Below are 20,052 nucleotides of genomic sequence, written 5' to 3' on the forward strand. Positions count from 1 at the left end.
CCACAGTCTCTTTACTCTGTTTGTTTAATATAGTCTCTATCTCCAACAGTTAAACAACGATGGTATACTGGTGTTGCAGTACCGCGACAAGCTGGGGAAGAGCCAACCAACAGAACACTTATAAAGTATCTACAGCTGGGTTCAATCAACTTTTTTCCACACATTAAATTCAGTGTCACTGCCTCTAGCCTCGTTAAGTTCCTTTTGCTGTATCTGATCTTGTGCAGATGTTTCGCTTGTACCTTTTATTTTCTTGGCTGACCGGTTACCTTATTTGGAATTAACTGTATTTTGGAAAATACAGAAAAACAGAAGACATTTAATCTGATTCTACTCTTCTATTACAATGCTGCGCAGGATTCTGTATGTCTTTTGTTCCCAGGATTTCACCCTTGTGGTGACTGTAACCAGCTGACACCATCTAGATCCCAATGGGCGTGTGTATCCATGGAGCCGGGAGACCCGTCGAATCATTCCGTGGCCACACCTCTCCGAATGCCTGCATCCTCCACCATTTGTAACAGGTTGAATGTTGGCCCCACACCTTAAGGGTGAAATCCTGTCCAGATACCACCTCAATCCCAGGGACATGGACCAACCCCTGTCCATACATGGAGGAGGAATCCTATAGTTGCCATCTATACAATCTCTGGTAAGCGTGTGGCTGGATCCCAGCCGAGGTACAGAGGCTATGTTAGAGGCAAGTGTTTGAAGGAATTTCCAGTACACATTCAACGTATTGTAGGGCAAGCTAAACTCACTGTTGAGCTATTAGTACAGAGCATTAAAACCTACCTGTTCACTAAAAGGCTATCGCCCTATTATGACAACAAAAAAAACGTCAGGTGGGTACGGCCCGAGAAGATAAAGCAGAGAGAGACAAAGTTGAAATTCCTTTTACCAGCGGACAGAAAGTGCTTTCTGGAAAACATGGAAATGTCCAGATGCCAAGCCTTTGTGTATTTTACCAAAAACTGTCCTATAGTAGATGGATCTATGCCCACTGGGCCCTCTGCCACCCCCAGACCCTGACGGGGGGTCCGAAACTCCCAGTTTTGCCGGGACACGCAGCGTTAGCCCCTGCTCGTATGGTGCTATTCCACGTGCAGGAGTGAATACCCTCTCTTCGGTTGTCTGTGGAGGAACGAGGAGTGTGGAAATACACAGCAGGTGCTGGCACACTCAGAGCCCTGGCGCAGGAGACCCAAACTGAGATGGAGAACACACCATCAAGGGGATGAGGCAAGGGAGGCAGGATAGAAGGTGAGGAGAGGTCCTCACAGCCCACGCATGAGGAGGGAGAGGCGGCAGAGGAGCGTCTCCGACACCTATTCCAGGTGTCCTCCAGAGATATCAAGTGGAAAGGTTTTAAAAGCAAAAGCAGCAGTAATGAGAGCTCCACTCCCATGAGCCATGTGGAAGAGCTACAGCAGGACCAGTTACGACAACTATTCCACGAATCATCCACAGACATTACATGGATACACCATCCCCTTGGATATCATGTTTCCGTTACAAATGCATGTTGTAGGGTACATGTTTCTGTCAGATCTGTATGTTGTAGGGTACATGTTTCAGTTAGATCTGTATGTTGTAGGGTACATGTTTCAGTTAGAGATGTATGTTGTAGGGTACATGTTTCAGTTAGATCTGTATGTTGTAGGGTACATGTTTCAGTTAGAGATGTATGTTGTAGGGTACATGTTTCTGTCAGATCTGTATGTTGTAGGGTACATGTTTCAGTTAGAGATGTATGTTTTAGGGTACATGTTTCCGTTAGAGATGTATGTTGTACAGTACATGTTTCAGTCAGATCTGTATGTTGTAGGGTACATGTTTCTTTCAGATCTGTATCTTGTAGGGTACATGTTTCTGTCTGATCTGTATGTTGTAGGGTACATGTTTCTGTCAGATATGTATTTGCAGGGTACATGTTTCAGATAGAGCTGTTTGTTGTAGGGTACATGTTTCTGTCAGATCTGTACCTTGTAGGGTACATGTTTCTGTCAGAACTGTATGTTGCAGGGTACATGTTTCTGTCAGATCTGTATGTTGTAGGGTACATGTTTCTGTCAGATCTGTATGTTGTACGGTACATGTTTCAGTCAAATCTGTATGTTGTACGGTACATGTTTCAGTCAAATCTGTATGTTGCAGGTTACATGTCTCAGTTAGATATGTATGTTGTAGGGTACATGTTTCAGTTAGAGATGTATGTTGTAGGGTACATATTTCATTTAGAGATGTATGTTGCAGGGTACATGTTTCATTCTGATCTGTATGTTGTAGGGTACATGTTTCAGTTAAAGATGTATGTTGTAGGGTACATGTTTCTGTCTGATCTGTATGTTGTAGGGTACTTGTTTCAGTTAGAGATGTTTGTTGTAGGGTACATGTTTCTGTCTGATCTGTATGTTGTAGGGTACATGTTTCTGTTAGATCTGTATGTTGCAGGGTACATGTTTCAGTTAGAGATGTATGTTGTAGGTTACATGTTTCTGTCAGATCTGTATGTTGTAGTGTACATATTTCTGTCAGAACTGTATGTTCCAGGGTACATGTTTCTGTCAGATCTTGATGCTGAAGGGTACATGTTTCTGTCAGATCTGTATGTTGTAGGGTACTTGTTTCTGTCAGATCTGAATGTTGTAAGGTACATGATTCTGTCTGATCTGTATGTTGTAGGGTACATGCTTCTGCCAGATCTGTATGTTGTAGGGTACATGTTTCTGTTAGATCTGTTTGTTGCAGGGTACATGTTTCAGTTAGAGATGTATGTTGTAGGTTACATGTTTCTGTCAGATCTGTATGTTGTAGGGTACATGTTTCTGTCAGATCTGTATGTTGCAGGGTACATGTTTCAGTTAGAGATGTATGTTGTAGGGTACATGTTTCAGCTAGAGATGTATGTTGTAGGGTACATGTTTCAGTTAGAGATGCATGTTGTAGGGTAAGGTTCTATCAGGTTGTGAAACTCAAAGTCCAGTGGTGGGAGGATGATAAGGAATGTGAAGCACTCCTGGAACGGAAGACAGAGAGAAAACAAAAGCAATGTTTTCCCAAGGGAATATAAGTGCAGTCTTGCATCTGTGTTGATTTCCTACTAATGGGAACATGAGGGTTGGCCACTTTTTCCGGAAAAACATCCACTGCTACCGCCAGACCTAACATATACATCAAAGGCCGGAATAAAAACCCCGGGGTAACTAAGTAAATGGCTTATTTCTGCTCCCAAAAAAACAAATGCAGTTTGACAGAACAAACACAGGTACAGATATACTGGAGTACGGAGCAATGGTTACTTAGCTAATTCCTGGGTAAAGAGCACTGAACCTGCCTAATGGATTACATACCGTCCTGCGTTCAGTACCTGTCTGTGTTTTGTATCAACATTGCTTGAACATGATGTTTCAGACAAAATATGTTTCTCTACATGTCAAATGATTTTGTACTGTAAATGATTGGTCCAATAACAGTCCTTGTTGTTGTGTTGCCTAGACAACACAGCGCCTTGGTGCCTAAAACGCACTGAGAATATCTGTCTTTGAAGCTGTCCTGACGTTCTCTGTCTCACTTCCACCCACCCAGCGGTCTTTGTGTTCTCTTTCACCGACCATATGCCACTGTACACCCGCATGACGATTGTTCCACTCACTTACCTGGGCTGTTTCTTTTCTTCGTTCCGTGTTTTTCCTCAGTTCAGCCTCTGTTTCACGGTCCTCCAACAAGTCATCACCACTGCCTTCTCCAGAAGCCTTGTAAACAGAAGACAACAATGGTCTTTCTCTCATTTTATCTCCGTATGAAGGCTATTCATATTTGTAACATTATTTATGTGATTCCGTGTGTTATCTTGTGGTGTTTTACAACTGGTCAGGTTGTTTAAGAAAATAATTATTTATTCTCAACTGAATTACTTAATTAATTACTTAGTTAAATAATGGTGTAATAAAATCAATTGACATGCAACATAAGTAGCATTTCCCTCGCTAACGACTGGAGGGATCTCTTCATTAACGTAATTTAGGCAAACAAAATGAGCACAGTGGCAGCTACATCATTTCAATGAAGTAAGAGAGGCATTAAGGTTAACTCTCTGAGCCAGTTATGGTGGGCATAAAAATACAAATACACGTTCACTAGAGGGAGCCATTAGCACACTTTATGCAAAGCCAAGCTGTGGACGAATCTGTCTTGTGAGCCAGATGCTCAATCTTAGTGGCCGAAAGGCCTCTGGTATGTCAGGAGCTCAAAGCAAGGGACCAGTAGATATCTATGGGACTGAGTGTGCACCTATTCAGGTGGTGTTCTGAAACTCACATAGGGATCATCGTCTTCACACTGCTCCTCTGCTGCTCTGGGGTCCGGTGTGATCACCAGCTGCTGGATGGAGCCCTGCACAATGGTTAAAGAAACCGACATGTGATTATTGTCCCAAAACCTTGCGTGAGAGAAAAAGAAAACGAGTCACACCTTTATAGTACAAAAATGTTTAAACGGGCTGTTTATACAGAGACCACATGGTTAAGCCCCTTTTAGCCTGCAAATCATTTGACAGGGACTGGCCTCCCGACACAAACTCATAAACTTTTCAGTCCCAACTATTACTTTTGAGTGAATGGCCTGAAACGTGTTAACTGGTACACAGCCTTGTCATTTGAAGACATGACAGAGAAAGCCCCTGATCATGATCATGACAAAAACATTGGCAACGAGCATCAGAATAGAAGCCATCCAGTTAAGTGAATTCCCATATCCCAAAAATGACCCAAAAAAAAGAAATATAATAAAAAATGGCCAAGAAATATATAAATATATTTTTTATGAATTAATGTACAGTGTTCCGTACACATGGACATATTCAAATACATTTCAAAATGCAAACTTTGAATTTTTATGTTTATTACTGCCATACTTGCCATATGTATAATATTTGATACTACTGCCAATATTGCTGCTAGTTTACAGTACTCTTTTTAAACTGCTGCTTGTGCACAGTGTTATATATAATATTGCTTTATCTTCTTGGTATATTTTTGCAGTGTATACACTTTCCTCCTGAATTCTCACTACGTGGTTGTAGTGTGCTATGCCACCATTCATTAGCTTATTACAATCATATGTATCTATAAAAATCAATAACTCTACCAACTGCTGCTAATTTACACTGTTATGTGTATTACTGACATACTTGCCATATCTAAATGTTCAATAATTGCTAGTTTACAGTACTCTTTTCTTTAAACTGCTGCTAGTTTACAGTGTTATGTATATTTGTGCAGAATTTTTTTTGTCTAGCAATATTTTTGCTTATATATTCTTCTTCTTAACTCTCACTATGTAGTTGTCGGGGGCCATGTCACAAGAATTTAATTGTGCAGAATGCAGCTGTGTAGTTCAGAGCATTTGACAAATAAACGTTGAAACTTGAAAGAAATGCTTGATAAAAATTCATCCTTATGGGTTAACAAGTCATTATTCATCAATCAGTACAGGATGTGATATACAGAACACAGCAAACATTGTGAAAACATGATATAACAGAGAGATAAAAAGTGACAAAACACAAGAAAAAGAGACAGAATAAACAAACCAAAGCTGCATAAGAACAAAACTCAGAGCTTTGTCCCGTCTGGTTTTGGAGGGTCAGAACCATCTCTTGGCAGGGAGTTTGACCCAGAAGTATTGTATCACCCAGCATGAGACTCCACTGTGCCCTGCAACTCCCTCCCTCCCCCCTCTCTCCCTCCATGCCTCCCTCCCTCCCTCCCTGCCTCTCTCCCTCCATGCCTCCCTCCCTCCATGCCTCTCTCCCTCCCTGCCTCTCTCCCTCCCTGCCTCTCTCCCTCCATGCCTCCCTCCCTCCCTGCCTCTCTCCCTCCCTGCCTCTCTCCCTCCCTGCCTCTCTCCCTCCATGCCTCTCTCCCTCCATGCCTCTCTCCATCCCTGCCTCTCTCCCTCCATGCCTCTCTCCCTCCATGCCTCTCTCCCTCCCTGCCTCTCTCCCTCCCTGCCTCTCTCCCTCCCTGCCTATCTCCCTCCCTGCCTCTCTCCCTCCATACCTCTCTCCCTCCATACCTCTCTCCCTCCCTGCCTCTCTCCCTCCCTGCCTCTCTCCCTCCCTGCCACTCTCGCCTCTCTGCTCTGACTGACTGTTTCTTTACCTCTGTGGTTCTCTCAGGCCTTTCTGGCCAGTCTCCAAAATTGCCTCACAACAACAAAAGAAAAAGCTGCCCACTTTCCTGCCGTCACCATAGAAACCACTTTCCCAAACACACACATGGCCGGTACCATCTCGGTCAGCGGACTGCTCTCGACTGGCAGCAGCACCCTAATAAAGAACACTGCCGAAATAAAGTCCCAATCACATTCCCTTTCTCAGCGTTTATTTTTATTTTTAACTGAACTGGACTGTATGGGAAGTTTTTCTCCTAATCAAACTAGCAACATCAAACCCAACCATTAGTTATAACAGATCAATAACTCTTCCAGAGGTGCGGGGTGGATGATGTGAGATGTTGCTTTGGCTAGACCAGACTCAAATCCCGGCTACTTCCTCTGTAAGGAAAGCCCAGAGTGTCTGGTTCCAGAGGAGAGGAGAATGGCATAAACACCTTAGGAAACATGACCATGACCTTGAGCTGAGCGTACAGACAGATGTTTCTGTTGACTCAACAAGGCTTACTGATACAGCATCTCCCCTCAGACAGTCCGCCCGGACCTCCTGCTAGCCTTGGATCATGTCTGTCTCCTAGCAAAGCTGTCAAATCCCAGGATGTTTTATAGAAGTTTAAATGAGCTCATTCAGAAAAACTGTGATCAACAGACTATAACAGAACTGTCTGTGCCCATCCTACCTGTCAATCTAGCCTCTCCGTCTTACTGTCCTGTCTAAAACAAAAAGGCTCAACTCCCTACGTTTTATCTGCTAGCATGTTTGTAGCCTAAATCATCACCAGATTTTTGTGTCATTACAGATAAATACATATTAAACATGTCTGGCATAGCAAATGTTGCCACACCCAATCAAGGGCTTCCTCATAGGTTCAGAATACCTGATTTAACAGGTTCTTCTATCCAGGAAGACTTCCAAGAGTAATTAGGGTTGAACGTTTTCAGTCAGTTGAACAATCTATTTAACACAGGTGACCTTCTACTCTGCTGTCATGCAAATGGACTGATGTTCACGCTAACACGGTAGACAATCAGGAGAGAGCGCTAGAAAGAGAGAGGTAGGGTGAGAGAAAGAGGGAGAGTGTGTGTAAGGAAATATAAAACCTACAGTGAAAAGCTGTGAAATATAGCCAGCAGCTGTGGGGAACCATCGACTTACCACAAACCTTTTCAGGCCTGTCCCTCCAGCGCTGCCCACAAAGATACCCGAGCTGGGCTCGAAGCTGAGCTGCTGTCTGCTCCTCTTGAAGGTCTCCGAGTGGAACTCATCACAGTCCATGTAGAGGCGCACCTCCTGATCCTGCAGTGACATCGTGAAGCGTGTCCATGTGTTCGTCATGTCAGGCACTTTGAAGGACGCCACCTGCCGGCTGTGTGAGGACCCTGGGCTCCCGTCGGTGTAGTAGAGCTGAATCCTCTGGGTCTGGTCCTCCACAGCTGTCAGCACCAGCCCCAGCTGCACCACCTTCTGCTGGGCATCGGTGATGGCGAACAGCACCCCTCCCTGCCGGCTGCTGGGCCTGACGGTCACGATAATGGCAAAGTCCCTGAAGAAAGGGTCGGGCATGAAGGTCTTGGTGAGGCGTCCGATGTTGGCGTCAGGACCGAAGCTGTAGGCCGGGAAGCCCTCGTAACCGGTGATGAAGGCGACGGAGGGCGGTAGGGGCACGCCGATCAACTCGGTCAGGTCTAGATGACCCATTGACCTACGTTCTGTGATGAGGAAATACAACGCGGTGATCAGGGCCACATGTATACGCTGGTACAGAAATCTCTGTGGAAGACATTGCCTTCTAGGCATACAGCACAGATAACAGGATTGTCTGTCATCAACTTAACTGTATTCACCACGATAAAATCGAATTCCTCATCGATATCCCATTATGTCACCATAGGTCACAATCTGCAATTTTAGCCCCCAAGTCTGTGAACATTGCTGGAACTCCTCCAGTGTAACTAGTCTGTTGGGAATATTTCATCTGAAACTGACTATCATCTCAATCAATTCGACATGGTCTTGTGGTAGAAAGCACACATAGCCACACATAGTACAAAACATATCACATTCTACATTAACTGGCTCTACAGTTCCATGCAGTCTTTCGCAATTTATTCTGCAATCAGCCAAAACAACATTGTGCGTGTTCGTATTTAATAAAGTATATACATTATTTATACAGTATACTGGATATACAAACATGTATCTTTCAGAGCCTCTTCTGTCTGATTATGTTGACGTTACTAATAATGTAAACAGACCTGAATGTCTGATAATCTAGAGCCCTTCCTTTGACATCCTTTGTTACATTATGAAAAATAAATCGTTCTGAAAAACAGCTCTGAAAATAGTCTTCAACGTTATTCTCCCAAGGTTGTTTTGGCATTTCAGTGAGGAAATATCAAAAGATTAGAACGTCTCGATTTTGCCTGCACTGGACCCTTCCCAAACAAATCCTCATTCATCACGGCACCTAACAAACCCTTTAGGCGTTCGTCCCTGGCTCAGGGCCAACCCTCTTCCACCAGGGCCCCGTCCTCATCCTCCACAACACATCCTAAAGACGCTTGGTAGAAAGCCTTTAATTGGGATTGAAGGCCTATCTTTGTAGTTGAGGAAGAGGGTTTAGCTGAGATGGATTGATCCCCAAACGTCCACTCGCCACCACCCCCTCCCGAAATGCAGCGCATCTCCCGTGGCGACCACTCTCACCCCAACATTCCAACAAGGTTCTTGGTTCCACTCAGTTTTGCCACGTTTTAACATCAATGGACCTGGGATCTAGGCCTCTAGGCTAGACATGGGCTCTGATTGGCTCTGTAATCTAAAACATGATGATTGGAGAGGAGGTAGTGTTAACTTTGAACATCCTCCACTTGGAACAAATTCTCCCCACAACAAGCCGCTTTACCCAAACACTGATTGAGTCACACAAGCCACCCACTGCCAGAACTAAGCCAACGTATTAGTGGGATCACAGAATGACATCCATCAGCAGGTCAAGAAAAACACTAAGGCGGAAGCATGCCACCCAAAAAGGGGAATCTGCTCATTTTTTTTTACATAGTAATGCCAATTTAATTTAATTAAATTTTCCATGTGAAATGTGTGTTCTTGCTTTGGGACGTAAATCTATTGTAAGTAGTAGGTCGTCATTCTGAGTGAGCTGAGTGAACTCGGGAAGCAAAGCTGCTGTTTAGGGCTGAATTTAAAGCTGGGTGGACAGACAAGACTGACTCCCCGGCCAGATGATGTGCGTAAACATTGCGGAGAGAAGTTCTCATCGTAGCAAAACACCTACGGTACATCTCAGACACATAAATAGACAGGATGTAATTTATCGTGAAGCTCATGCTTTTACTCCAAAAGGGACCGCCTGTTTGGTTGTGAGCTTGCAGAACCTGGACATGAAGATTTCCTCTTTGACTAGTGACTACTCTAGAAGTCTGGTGGATGATGATAGTATTTTTGTTCAGTCAGGGGAGACTATGTTGCTAACTGATGTATCTAGAACTGGTGCTCAATTCATCAACCAATGATCAACATGATGTATTTCCTCTCTCACCTCAAGCTTCTCATCCCTCTCTCTCATCCCTTTCTGACTCTTTCCCAAATTCTCCATTATCTATCTATCATTCTCTCCTCTCCCACCTTACAATCCAGCACAGGGCAATGGAGAGGCCCTGACCCAATACTTACACTAAGACCCCAATTTCCCTAGGTTCTAGGAGGGCTCTTGGCCAGCTCTAATCCTGTTATTATAATATCATGTGATGCAGATTTACTATTTGAGACCAAGGGGCTGGAAGTAAACTGCCCGTCTGCTCCCCTCAACAACAGTGAGTCTCAATTAGACCAAGTAAAAAAAAAAAAAAAAAAGCAACCATTAGTGAGCTTGAGCGGCCTGTGGGGGAACACCCTGCCTAATCTGTCACAGACCCCCCACACCTGATACTACTTCATCAAAAAGAGAGAACCGCCATGTCCACAGCTGCACTGCTGCCTCAATGTCAGGGTCTTTAGAACCCTCCTGTGAACCCGATTTCAGAGCCATTATGATGAATGGATGACTGAGAACTCCCACAGAACTGGCTCTCCTTCACTCATAGTGCAAACCTAGTGAAGAACCGGTAGCACAACTGTTATTATTTAACTGCTACATGAACATACTTTTTTTTTTGTCAGAATTAACCTGAATCATCTACATGTCCCAGAACCCTCTGGTTGTTGCTTCAATCCTGCACAGTGTTGACTAACTCACCGTGGGTCCTCCATCTTTTTAGAGGTAATTTCTTAGCCTTGGCTTTGCTTTTGTTTGTTCCAGCCCAGGCAGGCTCCTGGGTGACCTGTGGAGCTGTACTCTGAACTGGCACAGTAGTGTCGAGCTCCGCCTGGACCGCCGCTGTCCCTTCCGGGGTCCACACAAGCTGGGTGGTGGCGGGGACTTGGGTGGTGTTGGCAGGGGCCGATGTGGGCGTCCTCTCCCCTGTCCCCCAGAATATCTCCCACCACTGGCCCTGCACAGGAGCCGTGAGCAGAAGCAGGATGCAGAGTTGCAGGGCAGCCATCCTGTCCTAGAGCACCAGCTACCACCAACAAGATGTATGACTCCAGAACGTTCAGTGCTCAGCTCTCCTGCTCCACTCTCTTCCCTGGTCGTCTATATGGTCCGTGTCCTCTTCCTAACTCTTTCTACCTCTAACTCTCTTGTCTATGCTCTCTCTGTACCACTCCTCTCTTTTCTTCCTCTCATCTCTCTCCGTGTATCTCTCCTTAATCTCTGGGAAGCCCGTCCTGGTCTCCCCTCCCTCTTCTCTGCTCTGTGATTAGTAGTGACCCCTGCTCCAGACTCTCAGCACCATGCAGTCATCGGTATTTCATGTATGGAAGCAGCGACTCCACGCTGTGTCTGGACAACTTGACTGTGGCTCCCTCCCGTCCCAGTGGGTGTTTAAAGAGGATGGAAGGGCCAGCCGTAAGACCCAGCCCACTGAGTGATGCCGTCCCCCTCCCTAGACCATTATCAACAACCCTACTACGGCTTAGAGCTCTCATGGCCATCAAAGGTCGTTGCTTGAAAAGGGAGTGGTTGTCAGTACAAAGAATGTTCAATAATGGGCACTGCGAAGTCATCTTGGGGCTTGGATGACATATTTCCTGCTTATATGGACATCATAAGCACCGAATGGATTTTAAAAGTCTGGACTACAAGATTATAAATGAATGCTGTAAAAGGGCTATAAATGATTCCTATAACTTTTGAATTGTCCTGGGGTCAATCAGTTGCATTCATGACATGAATAAACTAAACCAAACTACAGGTGTAGAGTATCTCCACAAGCTTTTGTATCGTTGACAACAAAAACGCTCAACTCAGCGAACTACATGGGGTCCCTGTTAATCTGCCAATCAAAGACTCAAGGGCCCCTGGGCAATGACTAAAGATGGGAGAGTGAAAAGCTGGACTGGGATGGAAGAGAGGAGAGACGCTCCTGCCAAGTCTGCACAGCTCAGTGATCAGAGGAGCCGGGCAGAAACAAAGACAGGCGGTAAGCCAGCCAGGCAGGCATCCTGACAAAGAGAAGGCTGTTTCTCTCCGTGGTCACCGGGACCCTAGTGTTATTAACGGAGGGGATGGGGCCTATGACAGGCTCTGACAACGCTGTCAACACTCACTCACACACCCACACACACAGAGACCAGCTTGGACCCCCAAACACAGTATTCAAACATGAACAAAGCACACACGCACATATATACATGCACACGCTCACACAGGCAAGCACGCACACGACCGCACACACACGCACCCACACACGCACGCACACGACCGCACGCACACGCACCCACACACGCACGCACACGACCGCACACGCACACCAAAGCACACATAGGAGGATACGCCCATTGTATTCTGTGGGTAGGACTCCACTGAGAGTTGTCTTATTGACACTTACAGGGGGAGTCGGGAGGGAAGGATTTTCTAAACAGACCTAGTCCAGGTCAGGCTGCCCTGCAGATGTAGGTCCTTGTTAGGGTGGTTCGGTGGGTCCAGGCAGCACCCTTCTCTAATCCTGTTCTTTCCCAGAAGCCCAAGGGGTTAATAGAGGGCTTAATAGCCAATCTAAATAGTTCATGTGTGTTGTTAAACTACAAAGAATTGCAGGAAATTAGCTAAGACAGAAAACTAAAATCATGCGGGTGGCTTATTTCGTACAGTCTGAGTACACATTAGGGATTTAGAACACAAGATCTTTGAATATGCACTCTGTCTGAAGTAACAGCTAGCATATGTACTATTTAAAAGAGATTAAGCCCTATAGTCATTTATTCTATTTAATTTTAAAAGGGATTTTAGCACTTTGGAGAAAAACCTTTGAATGTTTTATAGAATGATTAAGCTGCTTGCTGACTGTTTAAGGTACTTGGTAATTGTGTCATTTGTTTAAAGGTTTATACTCATCCTATTCCTCTGTGTTCCTCTAGCTCCCCCATGTGGTCATGAACAGAAACGCAGCCAAAGCCCACCAGATCCCCCCCGACTAGCCTACACCCCAAACGGCCTTTAGTATAAAATGCACTACAACACTGAGTCCTAGTTAAAAGAAGTGCACTAGATAAGGACTACAGAGACATATTGGTTGGAGCCCTGTCACCTCAGATTGATCATAGTGATGTCACTAGGGGTCATGTTTTTGCAAGGATTGCGGTCAGCGTGAAAGAGACGAGTAAATCTGACAGAGGCCAGACCTCACTAATCAATTAGTAAAGCGGAGGAGGCTTCGCGGGTGAACAAAAACAGAGCTTTGCCATATTAAATCACAATCAACGGGAAGCTCTCTCATCAAGAGTCTGATCCGCTAATGTTATTATTGTTATGGGCAGTAGATCAAGAGCAGACTGGTTTTATTAGGGGGATTTGGAAGGACACACCGACCTACCCGCCACTTCTTCACTTGGTCTTATAGTTTCTCCGACACAAAAAAGATGTGTTGTCAGACATGTTTGTGGTGTTTTTTTCTTTCATAATTATCGGAATGCCTCAAGACAAGACAGAAGCTCCTGTAACTATCCATATCAGTTACTTAAACCTCTAACTAAGCCTACATTTCACCAGAGGGGGGACACTGCTGTTGACAAAATCTCAACTGCATAGAATTCCTTACTCCTAAATTACCACATATCAATTCAAATAACAGGGTGTCACTATAAAATTTGACATCAAAAGCGTACAACATCACTTCTAGAGATGGAAGACAGTTGTCCACACAGGAGCCAACGTATTAATTAAGCCAGAGGAGCAAAATGATTGACAGCTCCCCCAGCCAATCCTAATCTAGATATTTGAGGTTGGGTTGGAAACCAGAAGAGGTTAGAAGGACAGTGTGTGACTGTTCTCTACTCTGGAACCTGGTAATTATACAGCATTTCATTTTTCAACTCTCCCTCCACACACATAAGTTCACTCACCCTCGCAGCCCAGCTCAATGCAGCCTCTGTTAAAAACCTGTACACCCTCTTCCTGTCACTTTTGACGTATTTTCTGGTCAGGCTTTCTGGGGCATGTTCAGAGCAGGATATGTTTGAATTCATGGTATTGGCACTAGGCCACAAGGACTTGTAAACTTCATTGGAACTATAGTCGAGAAAGTTTTATTGAGGGGGAAAACTTTGACAAAAGTGACATCACAGTACATGCACATTGTGATGATATCCTATACAGTTAAAAGACCAGTACCTACATTTATGGCCCTCCACGCACTGACAAAATTACATTTGGCATCGAACAAAACAATGAATATTAAACTGTATGCGTTAGCTTTACCCAGGAACATGGATGCATGTCGCCCTGAATAACAGCATCTTCTAATTGTAACAGCATCAAATTGACCAAATGTAAAGGTACATGTATACAGAGCAACTGCATTGTAGCATGTGTTATGGTTGAACTAATTGGCCTTTGAGAGGGCAGTGTCTGTAAGATGCGGTCCTGGGGGCATTGAAATTGGTGGTGTTTGGCTGGGACTAACTAATGTCTATTCCTTTTGTATTGCCTGACTGCCTCCCCCTGGGAAGGTGAAATCCCCAGAATGTAAAGAATGCCAAAGCTGAAGTCACCTCCTACCCCCTCCTAACCTCCCCACACAGCCCAGCTAAAGGCACAGGGACCAGCTGCAGGTAAGACCAGAAGAAAGGAGGGACAGAAGAAAGGGAATGCATTCTCCTCTAACAACTACTTTACAACTAAGAAGCTCTCTGTTATTTCAGAGGTTGGGATCCATAACAAACATCTGAAGCAGGAACGAGAGCTGGGGTCAAGGGGACTCAGTATAATAGTGGGGAAAGCTTTGAGTCTCTGTGTGACCTTACCTGGGGGTTAGCCAGAAAGACGATCTCAAAACTACAATCCCTGTTCTAAAAGGTCCTCAAAGAAATGAAGAAAAAAAAACTGCCTGGAAAGAATATGTTCAGGCACAGCAGTATGCTCCTTTCTTTGAGGCCGAAGCCTTCATGCCAAACTGATCACTTACAAAGCGACAACATGCCCTCAGTTGACAGAAGTTCCCACAGGGAGGTAATTTAGGCTTTAACAGTGTCAATGCCACAAATTAACGTGGCATTGACATCGGCCGAAAATGAACCATCCTAAAGGCTTTGTGTGTCTGGTGAAATCCCAAGTGTCTCAGAGCATGTGCTGTGACAAGCGTGTTGGAAAGGCTCTGCCATAGAAGGTTTTTGTGAAAGTTTTGCGTGTGGCATTCGCAGATGTAGTGGACTTAAATCAGATGCCTGGCAGTTCAATAGGTTAACCTAAATGCCTTCACTAATGCACAGATCCCAAATCACAAGGAATAAAACATTTATGCAACCTGAAGGCATTAACTTTGTCAAAGTCTCAACCGCTGTGTGTCCTCTGACATTGCTAAGCCTCGGTCAATTCTCACATCTGGCCCACTGAAATACAGCGGCGTCCCTTTCCATTGGTTCAGTTGTCCCTCGCCCACACCCTCACTCCCTCCTTCATCCCAAGCCCAATGTCCCTGTTAACAAGTTTGGGTGTGGGGAGCTGGGGGGGGGGGCATGTGCTCATGGTTTTTCCATTGGGTAACGGTGCCCCAGATAGTTGGGGAGTTGAATAGGCCAGTCAGTGTGGTACGTAAGAGAGACAAGCGGTCACTGATGGTTGAACTCTCTTCATGAGCTCATTTTCTTGGTGGTGTTTAATCTCATTGTCAATTGTGTAATTATTTGACCTAGCACAAAATCTCTCTGAAATGGGGTTTGAATGGGAACTATTGAATCTTCAATATCGAGAGGCTTCCTGTCTATGGACAGTTGTGGATGTTGTCTTGGAGACACTTCCAAGCCAGTCATCCTGTTTGCCCAGCTGTAAGCCTCTATCTAAACATAAACACATAAGCCTGAGCACAAGTGTGAAACCTCATATCCCATTCTCACTGGGTTTAGTAGGTAGAGAGTTGTTGATTTCTTTGCCTGTTGGCCTACTCACCTGTCAAATATGTTTTCACCATAGCTTGTTAACAAATACATACTTTTTCAGTTAAGTGTGTTGATAGTTTAGTTTGTCTTCAAGTTAGAGGGAATCTAACCTGAAGACAGATCTGATCTTGTGTTCTCAATTGAAGCAAAAACTAACAGAGCTTAAGCCAAACACAACTGCCTTTAGAAAACATATTTAAGGATAAGATCACCAGCCTTTCGGAAACATCACCTGTTGCCTGACTGGTTAATGAGCAGAAAATATAATTTATTTTCCTCTTTCTAACATAGACGATAGGTTAAGCCAGGTCAGCTAAATAACTAATGTACCACATTTCAATACTAAAAATAAACATGTTAATATCATGAATATTTGATTGTAAGATTGTATGAAAAGGTGTCAGATAGCAATTAAATAGATTCATCTCAGAGTCAGAAGGCAATTAAGTACATTCATCTGGGACTCAGATAGCGATAAAATACATTCATTTTGAGAGTCAGATAGCAAGTAGGTAGATTAATCAGGGAGTCGTATAGCGATTAGGTAGATTAATCAGGGAGTCGTATAGTGATTAGGTAGATTAATCAGGGAGTCGTATAGCGATTAGGTAGATTAATCAGGGAGTCGTATAGCGATTAGGTAGATTAATCAGGGAGTCGTATAGCGATTAGGTAGATTAATCAGGGAGTTGTATAGCGATTAGGTAGATTAATCAGGGAGTCGTATAGCGATTAGGTAGATTAGTCTGGGAGTCGTATAGTGATTAAATACATTTATCTGGGAGTGCAGTTAAGAGGGGACAAATAATGTTCCCACAACAATCACAATTAGTAGCAATGGCTGTGGAAGCAGACCGGCAGGGATGCATTGTGTGGTCGACCACATTCGCGTATTTGGGTCAGACAGAAAAGGGACGACTGCTCTGCACATGTCCTGTTTTTGATACCACATAATAGAACAGTTAGCAGCAAAGCCATGCCTTTAAGTACACAGACACTAAATGACACACACATTGACACATGCACTGTGGCAGCCGTTAGACTTAACACAGCTCTGAACTCCAGTCAGTTTATATAGCCCATAACCCTGATTATAGCTACATCAAGAGTCATGTACCACATGGGGATAAACAACCGTTTGACAACATTATGGCAACTCAGAACAACATTAACAGCGGGGACATTTTTTTAACACTGAGACTGAAACCATCGAAGCTGAGCTCATTCATAAATGAGCAGAGAGCAGAGAGTGAAAGGTCAAACGGACAGGTGCCCTCAAACCATGACCTGTCACTGTTATCATCACTGCCTGTTATTATCTGCAGTCCCTGTCAGGCTGGAGAAGATAACTCCTGGAGTCAGCATATCCCAGATCTTTCTAATGGATCCCCTTTTGGCCACTGTCTAACAATAGTGCTGTGTTTAAACACTCAGTAAATGTATACCTGGTTCAGTTCCACCAGGGTTTATAATTAGACAGCACTTTCATGATGCCTAATTATTTCTAGACCATACAAATGCAAACTCACCAACCAGAGAAAGACAAAATGACACCAGACAGCAGAAAGTTTCTCAGCCTGAAATGTGAGCTGCTGACAGAAGGTTAGAATCAGGAATTCTCTGTGTCACTATATATTTGTCCTTTCCTCTCCATCGCCGCAGCGAAGGGGTCAGGGATTTCCTTTCTCTTGGTGTGTTTTCACAACTTTCACAAGACTGAACAGTGACAGAGATAAATCCATGACCAACCTATGGAAGCATCAAGGTACACAGTATCTCGTCCTCCATTTGATTCGATCTCGAAGATCAACACATGTGGACGACTTATCAGGGAAATTCAGTGAAATGAAATGAAGAATGTTCCTTCGCATTTCTCGTCTATAATACTCCTTACAGGCAGACAAAAGATTGACCTCCAAAGGTGAACCAACAGAACCAAGGGACCCTCACTCATACAAAACCACATGAATTTGACTCCAACTGTTTAATATATAAAGGGGTTGGAAAGGGTCCTGTACCTGCATGGGCACATGGAAAATATTGGGTTGACATACAACAAATAATTAATTGAAAAGACATGAGTACTTTCCATAGAGTGCGGTTTCTCTTTAAAACCAAAGCCAACTGTTAAATTATAGCTCAGTGACACCTTTAACGTTTGTTTTCCACCAATCTGCTCTACATGGCAACACATTGTAAATAGAACATACTGGGACACTTTCCAAAAACTAGAGGGAATTTCTTAGCCCATAAAACTATGAATATGTTTTATAATGTGAATTGTTTTACGTCGTACACCACTGACCAAACCTTTCTGAGGCATGGAAAAATAATCCAATCTAATGCCAAAGGTAGTAATATTTGGCTCAAGTTAAAACATAAGTCACTCTTGTAGACTTCATCAAAAAACAGACGTCTCTGTAAAATTATGAAGTCTATTTATCAGACATAAATAATAAAAACCTCTGATATCACCGTATTTAGTGAGAAGAAAATTCCTCTTACAATTATTGATTAATAAACTTGGTATCTATAGTGACCGACATATTTAAATAAGACACTTGGGAATAATTATGTCTTATTTTATTATTTAAAAAATATATAGTTGCTGTTTTGTGCCAGACGTGTAATATGTTGTTTGTATGTGCAGAATCTATAGGTTCACTCACTTTCATAACTGAGTTAAAAATTCAAATAAAAAAAAATGAGTGGTTTGATAACATGGTATAACATGATATAGTATGCACGTTTTGGATTGACAGCACCACTTTTACAACCAGTAACGACCTAGATTGATTAGCACTTCCAACTCAATCCACATTTATAGCAAGGTTGTATGTTTTACCATTTTGATTTGATTCAAATCCAGCATAGGTGTAGACAAAATATTTAACTGTCAACCTGGGGGGGGAACCACCCCTCTCACATCCCTGTCTAAAGCGGGGGAGATGGGAGGGCTTTCCTCTCACTTCAAAGTCACTTTTTCACACTACAGTCACGTGGACACGAGGGAAGTGCTCAAATTTACATAAGAAATGACCACACAAGTTGACACCAAGGTGCTGCGTTTGACCAGATTCTGCTTCCAGGCCTTCTGTGTGTACACACTCCGGGAGTAGTGCATGGGGAGGAAACAGGGTCCCATCCAACAAGAAATGGAGGGTATATGTGGACCATTTCAGCACCTCCAAGGGACAAGAAATGCTAAATTAAGGGGAATACTTAAGACTGTGTAAACATGGTAGCTTTTAACATAATTGGCCCTCAAATGGTTTTGAATAGAGATGCAAATAAGGCATGTTGTCCACATTCTGGTGGTAAAAGGACACCTCATAAGACTACCTCTGAGTCTGTTTATTAGATGCCCTCAAATTAAACATGCCTTCAGTTATTCATTCAATTAACCAGCTGCATTTAACGTTCAGTATGGGGGTTGGCGATTTAGCTGACTTTGAATGACTTTCTAAAGCATCTGCATCATGGGTGGTCCAACGTAATGTACCCAAAATTACACAGGCCTACGTCTCACGCATTAATTATGTCCTTGCAAAGTTATCATCCTTAATGTGACCTATTCGATTTTATACGGTACTTTGTCTTACAATTAGATTTTTGTCATCGGATATTTTAAATGCACACGCAGCCAGAGGTGGATTTTCAGGCAATAGTTGAGTCCATCCCATACTGCATTTCCAATTACCGCCATAGCAAAAAAGGCCTACATTAATTATGTAATATTTCAGAATGTCTTACCTTCAATGACCTGTACTGCAGCAGAAAAGTGGTAGAGAAGGACGAGATTTACAACCAGAGACCAACCGCAGAGGCTGGAGGTAAGAAAATGATGTTGCGTGAGTTACTCAGAATGTTTCTGGGCCATTAAAATGTATCAACGGACATTATAATAAACACCCTTACCGAATAATCATTTTGGGATAGAAATGTAAAATTCAAACTTCCGAAACTGTCCTCAACTCGCTCAGGAGTTAAAATCTGCTCTCTATCGTTTTCTGTCTCCGGACCTTTGCCTCTCCTGCCGCAGTGTGCACTATCCCTCTCTCACCCCCTTTCTCTCTCGACAGACCGGAGTACCAATCGAACAAAGACAGTCTCAGTTCTTTAGTGAGTCACTGGCCCGAGGACACGGAAATTTGACTCCTTAAAATCCCACACCATACTGCTGCCTTAAACTTCTTAACCTTGTCAATTGTATTGCGACTATAGATAAACTTCCTAACAGTTTTCCATAACCATCATTATTTGTACCACATAATTGTTTAGGAGTAGATGGTAGAAAATATATTCTGCAAATCAATACTATCCGGAATTCATTATTAATGTTTATTTTGAAGCGCTGATGTGAAACTCACGCGCCCAAG

The 20,052-nt window shown here is 43.6% G+C and overlaps 1 protein-coding gene across 5 annotated transcripts in view; it reads right to left on the bottom strand.

The window, feature by feature from the left end:
• col15a1b (collagen, type XV, alpha 1b) overlaps positions 1-19,759 on the bottom strand; it is a 37,242-nt gene extending 17,483 nt beyond the window's left edge. For all 5 annotated transcript variants that reach the window (XM_010894097.4, XM_010894100.4, XM_010894098.4 and 2 more), the window contains exons 1-5: positions 19,592-19,759; positions 19,427-19,500; positions 7,334-7,887; positions 4,321-4,395; positions 3,660-3,755 (exon numbers count right to left, since the gene is read on the bottom strand). In XM_010894097.4, coding sequence (XP_010892399.2) covers positions 3,660-3,755; positions 4,321-4,395; positions 7,334-7,887; positions 19,427-19,500; positions 19,592-19,602 — 810 coding nt within the window. In that variant the 5' untranslated portion in view covers positions 19,603-19,759. The remainder of the gene's footprint in view (positions 1-3,659; positions 3,756-4,320; positions 4,396-7,333; positions 7,888-19,426; positions 19,501-19,591) is intronic.
• Positions 19,760-20,052: the final 293 nt, after the last annotated feature.

Source organism: Esox lucius, chromosome 3 (genome assembly GCF_011004845.1).
Source record: "Esox lucius isolate fEsoLuc1 chromosome 3, fEsoLuc1.pri, whole genome shotgun sequence".
Classification (NCBI taxonomy): domain Eukaryota; kingdom Metazoa; phylum Chordata; class Actinopteri; order Esociformes; family Esocidae; genus Esox; species Esox lucius.